Source organism: Lepidochelys olivacea (assembly GCF_965140295.1).
Source record: "Lepidochelys olivacea isolate rLepOli2 genome assembly, chromosome: 2".
In the NCBI taxonomy this organism is placed as follows: Eukaryota; Metazoa; Chordata; order Testudines; family Cheloniidae; genus Lepidochelys; species Lepidochelys olivacea.
The window spans coordinates 226,940,601-226,960,881 of NC_140412.1; the positions used below are offsets into that span (position 1 = coordinate 226,940,601).

The 20,281-nt window shown below is 41.5% G+C and overlaps 1 protein-coding gene across 1 annotated transcript in view; it reads right to left on the minus strand.

Annotated features, from left to right (window-relative positions):
- CFAP69 (cilia and flagella associated protein 69) overlaps positions 1 to 19,193 on the minus strand; it is an 83,942-nt gene extending 64,749 nt beyond the window's left edge. The window contains exons 1-11 of the mRNA XM_084621126.1: positions 19,016 to 19,193; positions 17,308 to 17,370; positions 14,398 to 14,463; positions 12,699 to 12,808; positions 9,734 to 9,810; positions 8,297 to 8,395; positions 6,098 to 6,247; positions 5,773 to 5,950; positions 4,406 to 4,529; positions 1,149 to 1,197; positions 915 to 1,036 (exon numbers count right to left, since the gene is read on the minus strand). Of these exons, the coding sequence (XP_084477252.1) occupies positions 915 to 1,036; positions 1,149 to 1,197; positions 4,406 to 4,529; positions 5,773 to 5,950; positions 6,098 to 6,247; positions 8,297 to 8,395; positions 9,734 to 9,810; positions 12,699 to 12,808; positions 14,398 to 14,463; positions 17,308 to 17,370; positions 19,016 to 19,123 (1,146 nt within the window). The 5' untranslated portion in view covers positions 19,124 to 19,193. The remainder of the gene's footprint in view (positions 1 to 914; positions 1,037 to 1,148; positions 1,198 to 4,405; positions 4,530 to 5,772; positions 5,951 to 6,097; positions 6,248 to 8,296; positions 8,396 to 9,733; positions 9,811 to 12,698; positions 12,809 to 14,397; positions 14,464 to 17,307; positions 17,371 to 19,015) is intronic.
- Positions 19,194 to 20,281: the final 1,088 nt, after the last annotated feature.

A 20,281-nucleotide genomic window follows, 5' to 3' on the forward strand; every position in this document is an offset into this window, starting at 1 on the left:
AAACAGTGTGTTGTTAGTCTCTTGGATAAAGCTGTTGGGCCACATCTTCATCTGGTATAAATAATCATAGGGGCAGGGACCTCTTTTTGGTCTTTGTTTGTACAGCCCTATAGCACAAAGGAGTCCCACTTATGGGCCAGGACCTAAAGCTGCTACAATAATACAACCAATAATAATAATAATTATAAAATTGAAGTCATTATGAGGGTAGGAGGATCTGCATCACAGGAGGCAAGTTTGATGGGGGTGTCAGGGATGTTTTGACTGTTGCGGGTGATGTTAGTGGTATGGTGTAATGCTGATATAAAAGGCTCAAAGACAGGTGTGTGGTGGGAGGACAGTCGCAACTAATGACAAGCTTGATGCATGATAATTCTTAGCTACCATATGCACTCAGCTAGCCTCTCATCAGTTTTACTGACTCATTGCCCAGTGGCTCCTTCAGGCTGTCAGAATCTGCAGAAATAGGGAGAAAATGCCCAGGACAGGACAAGTCTGTACTAGGAAAATTACCCGTGGTCGGCAATAGGAGCAGGTACATTGAAACTAGTGCTGAATATAGTTCAGTGAAGACAAATACTGTTCATATTCTGCACCAATTCAGTAAAACGTGGTTTCTGAGACAGTGATGAACTTGGCTTGTCCTCGTCTACATTTGCATTTGAGTCATGCCCAGCTTTCGCTTTTCAGAATAGGTAATTTTTTTTAGTGTTGGACTAGATTTGCAAAACCTCTAAAAAATAGACACCTTATATTGCAATACAGCATCAGCACGAGGTCTGAAGCTAAGTACTGGTGTAAGATTATGAATTATTCACCTACAGATGAGCATATGGACATGGACAGTAAAGGATATTGCTATGATCAGTATAATGCTCTCATTTATTTACACAACCAATTTGGGTACAACTTACCTGTACTGCACACAGATCTTTTGCTAAGACTGCAACCATGTTAAACAGCAATTTTTTCAGCTCAAAGTCTTCATAACTGTAGGTAAGCTTAAGACCTCTTACCAAAGGATTGTGACTTTTAACTGGGAAGGAAATTATAGCCAAATTACAACTAAAGCTAAACAAAAAAATCAAAATATGATAATTAGGAAAAAAGCACTTATATTTCACATGTGCAATAAGAAGACATCTTACCTTCATTAAACGTTGCTAATAGAATTAACTGCTTAGTAAATCCACTTTCCTAACAGACATACAAAATAAATGTTTTAATTAAATCATACCTCATAATTTCATTGTAAGTTTTACTATTTTCTTGACAACATTTCAAAATGTCAGCTCTCATTTGTCAGTATATTCAGCATTTTACCAAATTAGGTGACAAGGTATTTGGTAATCTAAGGGTTCAATTAATCAAAATGTATACCTCATTCTGCACAAATATATGCAAGTCTGTGGAATCCCCAAAAGATTGGCATTCACTGGTCCAGTCTGGCACAGATGAAGACAACAGTCTCATAGTGTGGTTAGGGCTAAATTTGCAAAGTGGCTCCCTTCATTTGTGAGCATACAATTTTGCCAATTTGAGTAACGTTTGTGCATTCATTTGTACACACATACGTGTGTTTGTGCGTGCAATTTGTGCATGTAAATATGCTTTTTACATTCAAATGATAAAAATTTAAAACTGATCACATGAAAATTGTATGCATGAGTAATGTGGGCTCAAATGGATGCCACATATTGAAAATTTGGCTGTTATGGTCCATAACAAAAAATAGATGTGAGCAAACTATAGCTGCCAGACAGCCAGTTGAGCAACAATACCTCCAGGACTGGACATAGTACAAAGAACTGACTAGACAAATTGTGCTCAGTCCAATAGTCTCAAACTGCAAAAAGCACTTTTTGTCATTAGAAAAATACTGCAATGATTATTTATGGGCCTCCTCACAAAAGAAAAAAAAAAAAAAAGAGGACTTTTGTCATACCATAGAGGGATGAAATAATTAACAGATTTCCAACTTGCTTCAATATTCATTGAACAACCACAAAACAGCCTTTTAATGAAAATAATTTGTTGGAATACTAACATGCATATTTTTCCTCTAAATGTTAATTTGGTAATAAACTAAGATGGAAATTGGTTAACAATTACCACGCTACCCCCTTTTTTAAAAATAAGAGTTGCTGCTACTGGTAAACTCAGAAATGCTAACTTTAATTTTATTATGTGCCTTATTTTTACAGGAAGTTTGCAATTCATATGTGGTAAGACATTCTTTTCAAACTTTTGAAATTTCAAATCGCTGGGCTGAGCAAAATGGCCATTTTTTGTTTAAATGACTGTTTCATGAGGTATTAGAAGCATTACTATTAGAAGTATTACTATTATGGCATTATGTTAAATGACAAACCAGAGATTTATGTAATTAGAGGAAAAACACATATGAATAAAAAAAAAAGTGAAACATTAACAAGAAAATTTATGAGATTACCTTCAAGAGAGGACTCAATCTACTGCCTATATAAGGTAATGTACTTGACTACCCATCCCTTGAACCTTATGGATAGTCTCCATACACAATGCAAAATAAATACAGTGTCCAGTCTAAACTGAAAATTTTTCTTCCATCATGGAATATTAGGGTTGTCAACCCTCCCGGACTGGCCAGGAGTCTCCCAGAATCAGCCTTGATCTCCCAGTGGCTATTAAAAGCCATCTAGGAGATTTTAACATGCCGCTAAGAGTCCAGTCAGCGGCGCAGCGGGGCTAAGGCAGGCTCCCTACCTGCCCTGGCTCTGTACGGCTCCCGGAAGCGACTGACATGACTGGCTCCTAGGTGCAGGGATGGCCGCGGGGTCTCTGCATGCTGCCCCCACTCCGAGTGCTGACTCTGCAGCTCCCATTGACCGGGAACCATGGCCAATGGGAGCTGTGGGGGCAGTGCCTGCAGGCAGGGGCAGTGCACAGTACCGGCTGGCCGCCTGAGCTTAGGAGCCAGATATGCCAGTCGCTTCCAGGAGTTTCCTGAGGTAAGCCTCCCAGCCGGAGCCTGCGCCCCTCACCCCCTCCTGCACCCAACCCCCTGCCCCAGGCTCAGCCTGGAGCCCCCTCCCACACTCCGCACCCCTCGGCCTCAGCCCCGAGCCCAGACCCCAAATACCCCCTCCCACACCTCAACCCCCTGCCCCAGCCCAGTGAAAGTGAGTGAGGGTGGGGGAGAGCATGCGACGGAGGGAGGGGGGATGGAGTGAGCAGGGAGTGGAGCCTCAGAGAAGGGGCAGGGCAGGGGCATGGACTCGGGGAAGGGGCTGAGCAAGGGTGTTTGGGTTTGTGTGATTAGACAATTAGCAACCCTATAGAATATACTTGTTTTCCAGAAGTAATTTACAGTTCTCATTTCCTTTTTCTTAGTCCCAGGCTTAATCTTTGAGCTGATTTGTAGGTTGTCATAAAGTGCATAATTTCTCAATTTTTGCACTTTTATGTGATGGAGAAAAAAGGTTGCTAAATATCTACTGTAGCTACGATCACAAAGATTAAATGCCTGGGCCCAGATCCTCAAAAATATTTATGCACCTAATTCCCATTGACATCAATGGCAGTTAGGCACATAAAAACTTTTGAGGATCTGGGCTCTGAAAAATTCAGACATAAAATAAGCTACTGTAAAAGTGTGATAGACATTCTAAAATGGCCACTGGGAAAACAGGAAGCGTCAATTAAATTCTATGTTTCCATATTCCAAATTATAAGGGCGATCCAGCAAATGTGTACTCAAGTGTGAAACTTAATGTGAAACTCTTATTCAAGCAAAGATGAATTCCATAAAAGGAGAACATGCCTGACCAGGCCCCTAACAACATCTAGCTGATTCATGTAATCAGAAATTTGTTTGACTAATTATTAGTTATGTCACGACTATTTAGAATTCTAAATCTACAACTGTGAAACAGAGTAAAAGAATATTAGCTTATTTAAAACAAGGCACCGTACAGCTCTCTCGTAAAAGCTATGAAGTATTCCAGAAGATGTGGGCAGTGAAGTAAACACACACTTCTTAGGCAACTTATTGTAATAATCTTATTCCTTAGATTTTCCAAACAATGAGTACAGTTTTAAACATAAGGCTCCCTGTAACAGGACACTTCTGTTAAGGCTTGCAGTTATTTTTGTTTTGTTTTCTCACTATCAAATCATCTTTATGTTATTGGGCAGGAGCTAACAGTATTAAGGGTTTGAGTGTCTGAGGCAGAGGGAACTACAGAAAGAAACAGTCTTCCTGGAAGGAAAGCCCTGAATAGCCAAGCATGAGAGAAAGAATAGGCTGAATTTAACAATACAGTAAATCCCAAGGAAGTGGTAATTTTGGACTATATCCAGTGCATACAGAACAGGGTAGTTAATATGTTACCAGCCTGTAAGGCTCAAAAGTATGAATACTCACGATCATTGGTGCTCCAGGGTTTTCAGCTATGAGTGTGGCTATTACTAAGAGGTCGTTTCTCAGCTGGCGATCATAGTGACGGAAACCATGCATGAGTAAGTTCACAAACACTTCCTTCAAAGCACTTAGAAGAAAATGAAAGTCAGAGTTTTATATTCCTTTTCATATTCTATTTATGTGCAGCTCCTGAGTACATGAATCCCATTGCAAGTCAGACTTTTCAAAGTCTACATTAGTGTGCAGTTGCAAGCACCACAACTTCCCAAGGTTTTTTCAAAATTGATATTTTATACGTACCACGGTGTATTTAATTTAAGCATCAACTGCTAAAACAGGCATAATTGGACACAAATCTTTGTTTTACAGGTGTTAAATTGAGTTTATAAAGAGATGTCTATTTACTCAAGCAAAGGTATACTTAACTGCATCTTGCTGTCTGATTAAAACATTTCCTTTAAAAACAGAAGGGCAAATCCTCAGTGAAAGTCAACACAACTCCATTGACTAATGGAGTAATGTAGCTGAGGATCTGGTTCTCAGCCTTGTATTTTATAAAACATATCATTTACTACTAATTTTATAAAAGCGGCAAAGAGTCCTGTGGCACCTTACAGACATAGACTAACAGACGTATTGGAGCATAAGCTTTCATGGGTGAATACCCGCTTCGTCGGACGCATGTAGTGGAAATTTCCAGAGGCAGGTATAAATATGCAAGCAAGAATCAGGCTAGGAATAACGAGGTTAGCTCAATCAGGGAGGATGAGGCCCTCTACTAAGCAGTTGAAGTGTGAACACCAAGGGAGGAGAAACTGCTTTAGTAGTTGGCTGGCCATTCACAGTCTTTGTTTAATCCTGAGCAGTTTCTCCTCCCTTGGTGTTCACACCTCAACTGCTTAGAAGAGGGCCTCATCCTCCCTAATTGAGCTAACCTTGTTATTCCTAGCCTGATTCTTGCTTGCATATTTATACCTGCCTCTGGAAATCTCCACTACATGCATCCGACGAAGGGGGTCTTCATCCATGAAAGCTTATGCTCCAATACATCTGTTAGTCTATAAGGTGCCACAGGACTCTCTGCCGCTTTTACAGATCCAGACTAACACGACTACCCCCTGATACTTTATTTTTTTTTAGCATTGCAGTAAAGCATTGCATTGATTTAAGGCCGGATTCCACAGTCCTTTCCTTCTGCAGGATCAGGCCCACAATAATTACTGATAAACTGCATAACCTGCATTTCTCTTAACATGCTGAGAGACGAGACATCAAACAAAATGCAAAAATCCAGTAACATATTATTTTAGTACTACACAGATTGCTCCAAAATTGTAATACTAGTTTACATAATGTTTGATTGTACTTACTATATACATTCCAAATTACTGAGCTGATTAACAATTTCTTCTTTTGACATGTTTTCTAATAAGTTCCATAGGATTTCTGATGAACGGAACAGTAGCTGTCCAGAGGGATCAGCATCATTTAGATGAGAACAGATTCTGCTGGCTGCATGGGCTTTCATCATAAGTTTACAATTTACTCCTGTAATTAAGAAAGTCTGAATAATCAACTCCCTGCAGGTTGGTAATTGTGTGTGTGTGTGTGTGTATGTATATATATATATATATAAAAAAATAAAGAAAAGCATATCTGAGATAATGAGATTGTTAAAAAAAATCCTATACTAACCAGATGTGGAGAGATGCTGTAGGGCTTTAAGTACCCATAACTTCTCAGCAAGTTGATTTTCAACCAATGCTAGAGACAAAACTAGAGTTTCTGCTAAACCTCCTAATTCAGCCATTTGTATCTTATAGTTTGCACTTGTAGAGTGGAAACCTGTATGTACAATAGTTGAGAGTTATAACTATTTAGACATGCATAATCACATACAATATCTAGTTTTCTTCAAAAAATGGATGAAATGTGAATTTCAGTAATTTTAGTGAAAATTATCGAAAGTGAAACTTTTAACCAAGATCAAGACCTCATTGTGTTAGGTGCTATACAAACATATAGTAAGAGTTGGTTCCTAGCTTGTAGAGTTAACAGTCTAACACACAAACAGTGGAAGAGGAAACAGAGGCACAGAACAGTGAAGTGACTTGCTCTAGGTCACACAACATGTCAGTGGCAGACATGGAACAGAACCCAAGTCTCCTGAGTCCCAGTCCAGTGCCTTAATTCTCTGAACCACGCTGCCACTCATGATTACCATATCTGTCTATCAGTCAGCATGACTAAATCCCATGGCTTAACATGACTCCTCAAGGTCATGTTGACTAAATTTGAATTGCCAACATTTGTTTTTTCCTTTGCCTATGCATACAGAAATCACTACTGTGGTTCTTTTTGTAGTGTAGATGGGGATACAAGTATTGAGATGAGCAATTCACAGTCTTATGTTCCACCTAATCAAGTAACAGAAAGTTTAGTTTGAGCAATTTTTAAAAGACAAATGACATCTTAGAGAAAAGGCCAATTTTTGTTGTTTTTAAAAGACGAGATTCTTGTAAAAATTTCCCTTATTTAGTACTAGTCAAACACATCCTTCATTTCCTCATTGCAAGTGGTTCCTCTGCCCAATGATGACCTCTTCCATTTGCAGATCTGCCTGCAATGTCAATCCTGTTAAGTGTTGAGCACTCTGGCCCTAATCCAGCAAAGCATCAACACTCTCGTGAGTAGCTCCATTTACTTCAGCAGGGTTAAACATGTGCTTTGACGCTTTTGCTGCTTTGCCAGAGTGCTCAGCACCTTACAGGATCATACCTCAATTTAAACCCCAGTCCTGCAAAGATGTTAAGCACATTAATAGTCCCACTGAAAAATCATTTTAGAGAACAGTGTCTACCAAGCATAAAATACAGTTCCTTAGTTTTGACATAACACCTCTTACTTTCTGTATCTAAAGGAAAGGCAAAATCTCCAAGAATTTCAACACTTATTGAAGTTAAGTGGAACTACTCAATTATGTAAAGTTAAGCATGTGTATATATGTATTTGCAGTATTTGGAGTAATTCTTTTAAAAACTAAAAACAGATTGCTTTGACATTTCCAGATTCCTGTAATTGGAGTGAGAGCACCAACCTGAGCTTTGCAGGCCAAAGAAGCCAGATTAGCCTATTACCAAAGTCACAGAGTCAAAGGCCCTGTGGAACCACCAGATAATCCAATGCAACCTCCTGTATATACAGGCCACTTGTACCATCCAGCACCCATGCACCAAACCCAACAAACAAAATTAGACCTAAATATTAAAACCCACAGGAGACTAGACTATTATGTGCCACTGGTAGAGAATAGGATGGATTAAGGGGTACCAGGGTCCGAGATCCCCACATAGCAGAGACATGTCCAGTTGCTGTAAGCTTCCTAAATCATAAAACCCAGGAAGAGGAGACAATGCTGCCTCTCTAGAGGTCATATGGCCAAATCAAGAATTCTGTATTTTTCCCCCACTTCCAGCCCCAAAGCCATCCACTCCTTTTTCCTGTATCTTTCCTGTTTCAGAATCATCATGGCCCTCCCCACAATCATTTGAATAGTTTCACCCTAGCCCCCCAAAATGTTATAATAAACAATGTCTAACTAAATTAATCTTGCATATATTGTCAGATTAGACAGATACATTCAATGCATACACATGGATAATTTAATTTTAATAAAATATTTTAAATGACAATGCATACATTCCTATTGAATATATTAATTGCACATTCTCCAATGCGGTCTATTTAATTAAGGTAATTATGGCACTTATCTGTGCAAATAAAAATTCTTAACTGGAGTCAGAGCTGAGTGCAAATAGCCATTTCACAGTAGATGACAGATCATATACATTTCATTGTTTCATTCTTGCAAGATTTTAAAATTGTGTATTTTACCTGCAAGCTGTTTGTTTGGTGGCTCTGTGTGGTAAAAGCTAATAATACACTTACAGATTTGTATCCTCACTTGAGAGCTGGGCACCCTCATCAAGTAACCTGTGAGAAACAGACAAATTCTGATTTGCAATTTTTACAAGACAGAATAGTTTAAAAAAAGGTCATCTGAGTCTTCCTACTTACATCCCCCTGTACGACATTGAGTAATGTATGTTCCTTATTACTGTTTACACCCTGTATATATTTGTGTTCACTCCTTATGAGGGTAACCATCTTGGGCCGGTATTAACTTATCCCAGGTTTGACTATAAATACCTGAGAGACAGGATTCACTGCCACAGATGGGGAGGAAGTGGTTTTGGGAAAATGGCCTGGGGTTTATAAAAAAAGCCTATTCTGCTGCCCTTTGTTTTACAGCCTGAGGCTGGAGTTCCCTGAGCAAGGTGGGCTGGAACTTCACCCTCTCCAGAGTGGTGAGGGAATAGGCCAACTCAATGGTTCCAGACAGTTTCTCTCAGAACAAAGAAAACAGGATTACTAATACGGCAGCTGACACCATGGCTGCCATATTAGTAATCCTAGCTTCTAGTGAGGCACAATGGGATATAAGGGGAACATATAAAAAGTATCTTTTCAACAGAATAGGGAGAGAACTGGAGAGAGCCATGTTGTGGAGATAATTTAATTGGGCATGCTCCCCAAGAGAGACTGACTTGCTTTCTTTTTTAATTTTGTAATCCTCCACTTTGTAATAGGTTTTGGGGCACGCATCACCAAAGACGGTCTGAAACATGTGGGTCTATTTTGATATCTCTTTGGACAGATGAAAATAAAGACCTCCAGGCTGGAGAACTTTCTGTTCCCAGGTTCCAAGGAAATTCCTTTTTGTTTGACCTGTCACACACGGCCTTTTGCTCCACCTCTCTATTGCTCAAGTCTTCCCACTTGCTGACCTGCTATTTCTCTTCTCATTCCCACCTCTATTGGATAGTCAAGACCCCATGCTCTCTTGACCCACAGAGCTTGTGGTGATGGTGTTCTTTGAAAAACTCAAGTGTAATAGCTAAGATTCTCAAAGCAAAATGAAATCAGCCAGTGGACCAGGCTACAGGAGTCATACTGGTTTATTTCGTGAGCTCTCCTGGGCTAACCCTGGTGGGCAGCCTCTCTCACTAGGAAGAAAGAAACCTCATTGGCTAATCAAACAATTAGGATTCTCCAATATTCTGAAAGCTGCACAGATGAAGTTCATAGCAAAGTAGAAATGCTTCTGAATGCTGGAAAATTCAGAATGTTGACTGACTCAGGAGATAGCAAGAACTTGTAATTATAAGTGCGGTAACAAAAAATCATATAAATTCTAAGCTACAACTGAGAAGATAATTGTGGTTCTTTTTATTATGCTGGAGGGTATTACAGCACAGCAATCTAACTTACCCAGTTGTGCAATTAATTCTAAAGTAACTGGGGTATAGTTTACTTCATCAGATAATTTCTTCTTTAAAAATGGTAACCTACAAAAATTGAGCAAGCAAGTTATTATAAGTATCCTTAGAACACAGCAGAAAAAACAGATTAATCAAAACGTGTTTATGCTGATACCAATATTAGATAGAAAATCAATATCCTATGTTCTATCCCATGAAATTCATTGAAGATGTCTTGGAAAAACTGTCCTCAAGTATATTCTTTGCAGACACTGATCCCAGAACAAAAATGTTTACTTTCATGATCTAGCAACTAATTTTTTGGCTGATAGAAGTAAATGCCTACAGGTACCATTGTAGTAATTCATATTTGGTAAACCAGGAAATAATCCCAGCAAACAAATCTCATTTAAGTATGGAAGATTAAACTCAATAACTGGGGTGACATCAGTCATATGCCAGAGGCAGGCTATGAATAGACATGCTCACCACAGATAGGGAAAAAGGAACCTATTCCTAGGCAGGACAGCTAGGAATATGGAAAAATAGAACTATTAATTTGACTCCAGGTAGCCTAAATACAACTCTCTCTTTAAACTGGGGTATTGTTCAGATAAATTCACTCAGATACTATGAGCACAGAGTTTATGTAATAAATAAACACTATAAAATTGCCCTCATATTCAAATATTGAGATGTTATGCTCCATTCACGACATATTGTTGTGCATGCACAGCTTTGCTGTAGGTTTTCTGGAGAGGGGTTAGGTATGAGCAGCAGAGCCAGAGGAAAAGAAGGGAGAGAGAAAATAATGGGGCAAATGGGGAGAAAGAGATGGAAAAGGTGAGAAGGAAAGAAGTGTGAGCAAGATAGGCTAAGAAATAAAGGTAGTGGTGGAAGAGTAGAAAATTGTAGGAGAGACAGCACCAGCTGCTAAAAGGAACTTCCAAGTAACACCTACTCTAATTATTGGCTTCTCCTCTTCACCTATAAAAGCACTGAAGTGTGGAAACATCCCTATCGGACAAAAATTAAAGTAAAGTAAAGAACTGGGGTCCAATGCCATATCCATACATTCACTGCAGAAACTAGTATTATTTCTGAACTCTACAATAGGTGAAAATTTACTTCTCACTTGAACGGATACTGTGTTGTATGGACCTGTCATAAATATAAAGGGAAGGGTAAACCCCTTTGAAATCCTTCCTGGCCAGGGGAAAGCTCCTCTCACCTGTAAAGGGTTAAGAAGCTAAAGGTAACCTCGCTGGCACCTGACCAAAATGATCAATGAGGAGACAAGATACTTTCAAAAGCTGGGAGGAGGGAGAGAAACAAAGGGTCCGTGTGTCTGTCTATATGCTGGTTTCTGCCGGGGATAGACCAGGAATGGAGTCTTAGAACTTTTAGTAAGTAATCTAGCTAGGTATGTGTTAGATTATGATTTCTTTAAATGGCTGAGAAAAGAATTGTGCTGAATAGAATAACTATTTCTGTCTGTGTATCTTTTTTGTAACTTAAGGTTTTGCCTAGAGGGGTTCTCTATGTTTTTGAATCTAATTACCCTGTAAGATATCTACCATCCTGATTTTACAGGGGGGATTTCTTTATTTCTATTTACTTCTATTTTTATTAAAAGTCTTCTTGTAAGAAAACTGAATGCTTTTTCATTGTCTCAGATCCAAGGATTTGGGTCTGTGGTCACCTATGCAAATTAGTGAGGCTTTTTATCCAACATTTCCCAGGAAAGGGGGGGTGCAAGTGTTGGGAGGATTGTTCATTGTTCTTAAGATCCAAGGGTCTGGGTCTGTAGTCACCTAGGTAAATTGGTGAGGCTTTTTACCAAACCTTGTCCAGGAAGTGGGGTGCAAGGTTTTGGGAAGTATTTTGGGGGGAAGGACGCGTCCAAACAGCTCTTCCCCAGTAACCAGTATTAGTTTGGTGGTGGTAGCAGCCAGTCCAAGGACAACGGGTGGAATATTTTGTACCTTGGGGAAGTTTTGACCTAAGCTGGTAAAGATAAGCTTAGGAGGTTTTTCATGCAGGTCCCCACATCTGTACCCTAGAGTTCAGAGTGGGGGAGGAACCTTGACAGGACCTTACACCTTCACTGCAAAGTTTTGTCATGTTGCTGCCATACACATAAGAAACTGAAAACTTCATGATGTACTCTAATTAATCACTGTGGGGCATCAAAGCAGCACAATTAGTTATACTTAGAAAAGTAAGAAATTCAGTTGCAATGTTGTATATTTATCAGCTGAAAATGAGTGATCAAAAATGTTAAGGGGAAGTCTTCTGTATAATCTTTATTATGGCTGCAATTTCCAAACTAAAAGGAAAGTACTGACAAACATGAAATGAATGACACTTTAATTCTGATTTGCAAATAATGTAGAATAGTATGGCAATGAAGATGTTAAAAAGCCCTTACAATTAAATGTTACATTCTAAAGTAGATTAAAAATCGATAAAACCAAAACAAAACCCTCAAATTGTTTTTGTATTCCAGCCCCCCCAAACTGACCTAAGGTTTATCACTTCATAAAGTTTATCTAAAGCTATTAAGGTCCCTTTGTTTCACCTCAGGTTTTTAACTCACTGGGAGAACATTTTGAAACAACAAAACACACCTTAACAAGACTTATTGTTTAATCTCTTGGGGGCCAATCGTCCCAGAACACCCCACTGCAGGCAATGAGACACCTCTGGAAATTCTGCTTTCTGGCATCCCAGGGTTAATTATAATACAGTTCTAAGTGCAGCAATAGGTAGTTCCATAGTCACTGAACTACTAAAAACGGTCTTTTTGTGTCTACAGCAATCATACACGCAGAAAATCAGTTTATAAAAGGGAAAGAAGGGGAACCAGTGTGTGCCTACTCATCTCACAGAGGTGTTGAGAAAATCATTTAATATTTGCATAGCACTTATATAAGTCCTCAGTGCTATTTATTATTAAAGACTGATGTACTTACCCGCATAATTTAAGAATTTCACATGTAGGCTCTATGAAAGCCTCTTGGTCCTGAATTTTTTCTGCACATAGGTTAAGAATTTTAAATATTTGTGCTAAATCCTTAAGAGGCTTTTAATGTTCAATAGTTAAGGAAATTAGACTGTTAGAACTCCTGAGAATGAGGAAAAAAATGTACTTTATTTTCGGAAAGAAATACCCTACTCCAACACTGTCAGATTTGGATAACTAAAATTAGACACATAAATCCCTATTTAGGTACAGTAACTATAAGTGGCTGGATTTTCAGATGTGTGAAGCACCTGAGGTTTCTTACCCATTGATCTCACTGGGAGTTATGGGCACTAAACACCACAGAAAAGTATGCCTAAATATGGATTTATATGTCTAACTTTAGGGACTCAAGTTTGAAAATGTGAACCAAACACACATTTGTAAAGTAATCTTTATACACAGTTTCACCTATCATTTCTAGATATTTGTTACATATGACTGGTACTGTTAATACATATACATATATATAAAAAAGCATCCAGCTAATTAATCTGATTTGGTTTTATTTAAATGTCACCTTATGCCCATGAGTCATTATTATTCTTATCCGCATTTCTTAAGTATTAATCAATATAGCACTTAGAAACCACATCTGTGCTGAGTTGTAAAAGCTGAAATTACATTTACGTTTGCATAGCCTTTTATCTATATTTTTCTACGTTATTGTATACTGAGATTTTTCAATTCTATTTTGAAGCACATAGCCCCAAGCATCCAAATAATATTTCTTATCCAAGCAACCCTAGCAATGATAAGTGTGCATAGAAAGCCTTCTCTAAGTCAGTGGTTTTCAAACTTTTGTTTTGGTGACTCAGTTGAAGAAAATTGTTGATGCCCATGACACAATGGAGCTGGGGATGAGGGGTTTGGGAGGGGCTCAGGGCTGAGGCTGAGGGTTGGGGTACGGGAGAGGGATCAGAGCTCTGGGGTGGGGGGTGCAGGAAGGGGTTCCGGGTTTGGGGGTGCTGAGGCAGGGGATTGGGGCATGGGGTTGGTGCATGGGCTTACATCGGGCTAGTACTACAACTGGTCAGCAGTGCAGTGGAGTTGCTAAGGCAGACTTCCTGCCTGTTCTGGCACCGCGGACTGTACTGTGTCCCGGAAGCGCCCAGCAGCAAGTCCGGCTCCTAGGTGGAGGTGTGCAAACGGCTCTGCATGGCTCTCGCCTGCAGGCACCACCTCCCAGCTCCCATTGGTTGGGAACTGGCCAATGGGAGTGCAGAGCCATTGCTCAGGATGGGGGTACCACACGGCACCCCGTAGCCCCCCTGCCTAGGAGCTGGACCTGCTGCTGGCCACTTCTGGGGTTTCAGAACAGGTAAGAACTAGTCTGCCTTAGCTGGGCAGCACAGCTGACGGGATTTTTAATGGCCTGGTCAGCGGTGCTGACCAGAGCCTCGAGACCCAGTGCCTTACATTCCATGACCCAGTACTGGATCGTGACCCGCAGTCTGAAATCCACTGCTCTAAGCCAGTGAATAACTTATGAGTGAACCACTGCTGCTATCAGGGAAAGCGATACATTTCTATGAAACGTAGCTGATGATAAGCAACTTTGCTGAAAAGTCAAAAATATTAAAAAATATAAAATACCACATCTTATTTGAACTGTAGTTTCCATAGAAGAGAGGGAAAAAAAAGGATACAAGCCCTGTTTCATACTGCTTCACCACTTTCTTGAGAGTTTCTAGCTGTCCATCTTCCTCATTATTCTTAAAAAGAAAAAAAACGACCCTTAACTTTAAATTGCAGTGTGCCTTTAAAACCTTAAATGATCTTGGTCTATCCCCTTTTGAGTACAAGTGCAAGTGGAAAAATAGATTAAAAAGTCACAAGATACTATGAAATTCTGAAAGCGTTCAGCAGCAAATCTTGATCTAACCATATTTTTTTAAATGCACAGAACACATTATTATAATCATGCAGAGTCTTTTAGTAATGGATTTTTTGGTTGAATGTGTGGGCTCACTGGCTTAAATCATCTGACAGCACTATAAGCTTGTCTGATAAGTGAAGTAGTATGTCATCACAATTGGTATAGTGCCTGTATGAAAGTATGGTGTGCCATTTTTATTTTAAAATTAGACATACTGATGTATTTTAAAGATGCATTGACATAGGATAGATTTATTAAGAAATGTTGTATTACATCTATTGCATCTCAAATTGTTGCTAGGAAAATGTCTAATGCCACACTAAGTAGTGTACGCACCAGCCTGTTGCTGTTCTTTGTCTGCCTTCACTGGCAACTTCTCAGTTTCAGACTCTGAATATATTCTCACTCCTTACATGTGAAGCCCCAGAAACGTATTCTCTCTTTTCCCACTGAGGCCATTCCATCCCTTTTAAACAATTATTAATTATTATTCATTATTTGTACTGTGATAATACCTAGGAGCCCCAGTCATGGACCAGGGCCCCCAGTGTGCTAGATGCTGTACACAAACAGAACAAAAAGTTGATCCTTGCACCAAAGAGCGTACAATCTAAAACAAGAGACAACTGGTAGAAACAGACAGTCAGATGGAAGAGTATAAGGAAATAAGACAATATTGGTCAGTACAGTGGACAGTGGTCACAACACACCAACTGTCAAGTTTTTGACATCATACAAAGGAGTATTTTAAGGAGGGATTTGAAAAAGAATAATGAGGTAGCTTTGTGAATGTTTATGGAGAGTGCCTCCAAAGCATAAGGGGCAGATTGGGAGAAAGCTGGTTTGAAAATTTAACACGTGGCAATGGAGACTGGTGTCATTGGCCAATCGGAGGTGAGCGTTGACAACTTGATAGCATATGAGAAGCACTAAGTTGGTTAGGTATAAGTCCTGATGGGCCTTAGAAATGAAAACAAGCATCTTAAGTTTGATGCAATAAAGAAAAGAGAGCCAGTGGATGGATACAAAGAGGAATTATATGGTCAAGGTGAGGAGCTAGAAATGTGACCTTTGCAGCAGCACTCTGAATGGACATGAGCCAGGCAAGATTGTATTTGTCCTCTCCATCTATTTAACCACTGCCCACTACTATTGGAAAGTTAGTGGATTAAATGGACAAGAGTTCCAATCTGGAGTTGCAGTTCCCATTATCTGTACTCCTATTGAGGCGATCCTGCCTGCATACAAACCCTTAATTTTTCCATTCTTCTGAAGCACCATTTTTGATATCGACCAGTTTTTTAATAAAGCTCAGATTCTAGAACTGTCCAAATTCTCTCCTTTGCTACAGTTCCCATATCTTGCATAAAATCCCCCTTTGCAGCCAAGAATCTCTCAATGCCAGCACTGTATAGGCCTGGTAAAGGGGCAGTGCTGGAAAAGGGACTAAGGGTATGTCAGGACATGTCAATAGTGGCACTGTAGAACACTCCACTGTGGCTATTCTGAGGTCCTTTGCCACTAGGCAAGGCTACTGTCAGGGCCGGCTCCAGGCACCAGCGTTCCAAGCAGACACTTGGGCCGGCAGTTAGAAACGGGCGGCAGTTCCTCCGGTTGCGGCGGCAATTCAGCGGCAGCTTCTCTGCTCCGCCCACTGCAGCAGCAATTCGGGGCAGCTTCTTCCTTTGCTGTTTGCGGTGGCAGTTTTTTTCCACTGCTTGGGGCAGCAAAAACTGTAGAGCCGGCCCTGGCTCCTGTAATTTAGAGTAGCCAAGGAGTTGCTCTAAATTAGACCAGCAGTTGTTTCAGCCCACTCACCAGCCCAGAATCTAAAGGCCTCCTTCCCCGTGTTGCACCTACGTGTGCTTTGCTGTCTGGAGGTGCACCACACAATCTCACAAAAAATATTTTTATGAAGATCATGCACAGCTTACTCTTTCAGCTGTAGGTTATAAAAAAAAAAGAGAGAAAGACTGGCTCTTCTTAGATTTTGTAATCAGCAATTTGATAGGTTCAATGAAGCTGTTGCTTAAAGACAATAAATGATTATGTTTTTACAGTCAAAGGGAACTTTTATAATTCTTGTGTATTTGATTTGTCAAATCTTCCTACAGAGACCAAAATAATCTTTTGAGGTCCAGGCTATAACTGAAACTGTTTTTCTGTGTGTCTATTTAGTCCTATTTGTTCTTGACTCCTGAGCTTTATAAATGTTCTCCCTCCTCCAATTCAAGCCCTTAGAGAAATGTTAGCAGCTAATATGGGCAATCACATACATGCTGACAAGCTTTAAACAATTCTACATGTTGTAACTGCTTTCTTAGTGGTGGGTTTCAAAATCTACAGTTGCCATCTTGGACAGTCAATTGCACACCAACACCGTGTCATTTGCCCACGTGGATTCTATAATCTACACATTTGCAACAATTTTTTGTGAAAGTTCATATTTAGGCACATGAATGAATATTTAACACAAATGTTCATGGGTACCACTGTTCCTTGACACTGAATATCTTCAAAGACATACTTGCATTGTAATTCTACCAGTATAATTCTTCCATTTTGAGGATTTGCAGTCCTGACCACTGAGGCTCAATATCTGGCTATTTAATTGTAACATGTATTTTATTATTACCCTTACAAAATGTATCACAAGCCTTTTTCCTCATGTTATACTTACAGAGTTGGAATCTTCAAGTAGTTTGATGACACGATTAAGGTCCACAGACTTCAACTGAATACACTACAAACAAATACAGTTCTTAATTTTTTCAATGTTTAAAAATGCTAAAATTGAACAATGTTAAATATGAGCAAAAAAGGACCTAAACTTTGAGGCTATAATTCTAGTGAGGGGTGCGAGGGATATCACAGATAATGAGACTCAGGCCTTGTCTACACTGCAGGATAAGCTGATGTAAGTTACGCAACTGTAGTTACAGAATTTACATAACTGAAGTCAATGTAGTTTACATCGATTTACTGTGGTGTCTATACTCTTGCATCAAGTATTAGGGGATAGCTGTTGTTTTTGTGGATACAGACTAACACAAGGAGTCTGGTGGAACCTTAAAGACTTAACAGATTTGCATCTGAAGAAGTGGTGTTTTACTCATGAAAGCTTATGCCCAAATAAATCTGTTAGTCTTTAAGGTGCCACCAGACTCTTGCATCGACACTCTTGCATTGACATAGCTTCTGCCTCTTGTTGAGGTGGAGTACTGAAGTTGACAGAAGAGTGCTCTCCCATCGACTTATCGCATCTTCACCAGACCCAATAAATTGACACCACTGCATCGATTGCAGCAGTGCTGATTTAGCCCACAGTGAAGACAAGCCCTGAATCTCTAGTGGTTTTGAAGTTACAATAATAGGGAATTATAGCCTAATAATTCAAAATATAGAGCTTTCTTCTGATTTTATATAAATGCCTGAATAGGAGTCCCAGATTCCCATTTGTATTCCCTCTACCCATATCACCTCCTCAACCTATCCCTTTCTGCAGTATTACTTCCTAGGCAGTCATTTCCCATTTTGTATCGATTGAGTTTGACGCCAGAAGACACTATCAGAAAAAAATAGTCTAGTCTGACCAGTTGCATATCACAGGCCACTAGACCCCACCCAGTTACCCCTAGATTAAATTGAAGCGTTACAGCCCTTGTGAGACTAAACTACATGTGCCACAGGCCCCTAGGATAGCAGGGAATTGATTTGGTGAGACACACCCAGATGCAGCACGGAACCAATTTCCATGTGCTTCAATCTTCATCACAACCACACAAACTAGATTTTTTTTAAATTGAGAAAGCCCACTTAGGACGAGCAGGAGCCTTCCGTGGGTAAATGCCAGCCCCTTGTTCAAAACCCAACCTTTCATTCGGTAAAGACAAGCAACCACCCCCAAACACGAACCGACTGTAAACGGGTGCAATACTGTCCGTCTCCTCCACCACCGAGAGCCCCCTCCCTCCGCCGCAGCGCCCAGCAGGTGGCAGTGGGGCCACACGGCTGCTGCTCAGAGCCAGCGAGGCTGGCGGGGCCGGCGGGGCAGGTTGCCGCTGCTGCGGGGGAAAGCGAGGGGGAGCAGCAGAGGCGGGAGGACTCACAAGTGAGGGAGGGGAGAGGCCCAGAGACCGGCGGGTTCGCCTCTGCCCGATTGCCAGGGCCAGCAGGAGCCTCTGAGGGCAGCTACAAAAGGCGCCTCCCCACCCAGTAGGGCGCACGGACCATCCCCCAGGGGACGCCAGGGGAAGAGGCAGGGACGGGACGGGGAGTGAACGGGACGGCGGGTGCTGAGCGGATCGTTCCTCCCTCCCCCAGGGACCGTGCTTGGCCCGCTGCCCGGGGCCGGGCTGTCGGCGCTGCTCACCCTGGGTCGCGCTCACCTGGCTGGTCCGCAGGGCACTGTCCGTGGCCGGCTGCGGCCTGCGCTTCTCCCTGCCGGCCAGGTGGGCCGGGGCGGGGGCGCCGTCGGGCCCGGGCGGCGAGGACATAGATGCGGCGAGCGTCGGGATCAGTGCGGGACCCGGGCGGCAGCAGCCGCCACCTCCCTGCTCCAGCGCCGGCACCAACACAAGCCGGGCTCCGTTCCCATGGCAGCGGGGGAAGCCGCCTACGGCAGCCCCAGGGAGTCAGAAGAGCTGCCAGGCGCGTTCGAAGGCGGGGAAGTCAGAGCAAAAGCTCCCCCTAGTGGCCAGCCCAGGGACAGACCTGGGGGTCGGAGGAGGTGGAGCGCGGCCACATCCCATCCCCACCTCAACCCCACCGTCCCCAGCAATTCCCTCGCTCACAGCACTTCCCTCCCCCCCACCTCAACCCCCTCACTCACAGCTCATCCCGCCACCTCAGTCCCCCTCACAGCATGTCCCTCTGACTCCCTAGCCCACAACTCCCCTCCAGGCAACCTCCTCATAGCCTATCCCTCTGCCTCCCCTACACACCAAAAGCCCCACACAACAACTCCCTCACCGCACAATGGTAACATTCTCTAGGGTACAATCTGGATGCTGAACAGCTGGGTCCCCCCCAATTCTCTAATCTGGGGTGCCTTTTACAGTGCTTCACTGTGAGAGCAGCCACTCCTGGCCTTGCTCATATACAGCCTCTAGCATGTAAATTACTCCCAGCTGAGTTATAGGAGTGATTCTAGTGAGCCACTCCTGAATTATATTGCAGAGCAACGCCAGCAAATTCCCAGTGTAACCCACACACTTCCTGGGTGTGGTGTTCTGTCCTATCTAATGGCACTGCAACCACCGAGAGAGAGAGAGAAATTGTCTGCTCTACAGCCTTAGCTGAGAGCCATATGGCTTTTAGCTCATGCGGTAGAGGCTCATGCACTGAGATCCTGGGTTCGATCCCACCTGCTGATGACCGGGGTCTGTCAGTGTTACACCAGTTCCAGACTTCTCCCCTGAAATGTCCACCTGGACAACATAAGATCATAGAAAATTAATAGAAAATTCTATGCACAAACTCTGTTACCTCAACTGGAGGTTCTAAGCACTTCAATCCAAACACACTGGCTTAGATAAAAGAAGTTTATTAACTACAGAAAGATAGATTTAAAGCAATTACAAGTAATGAGGCATAAAAGTCAGAATTGGTTACAAAGAACAAAAGGTAAAACACAAAGTAATACCTAACTTAAA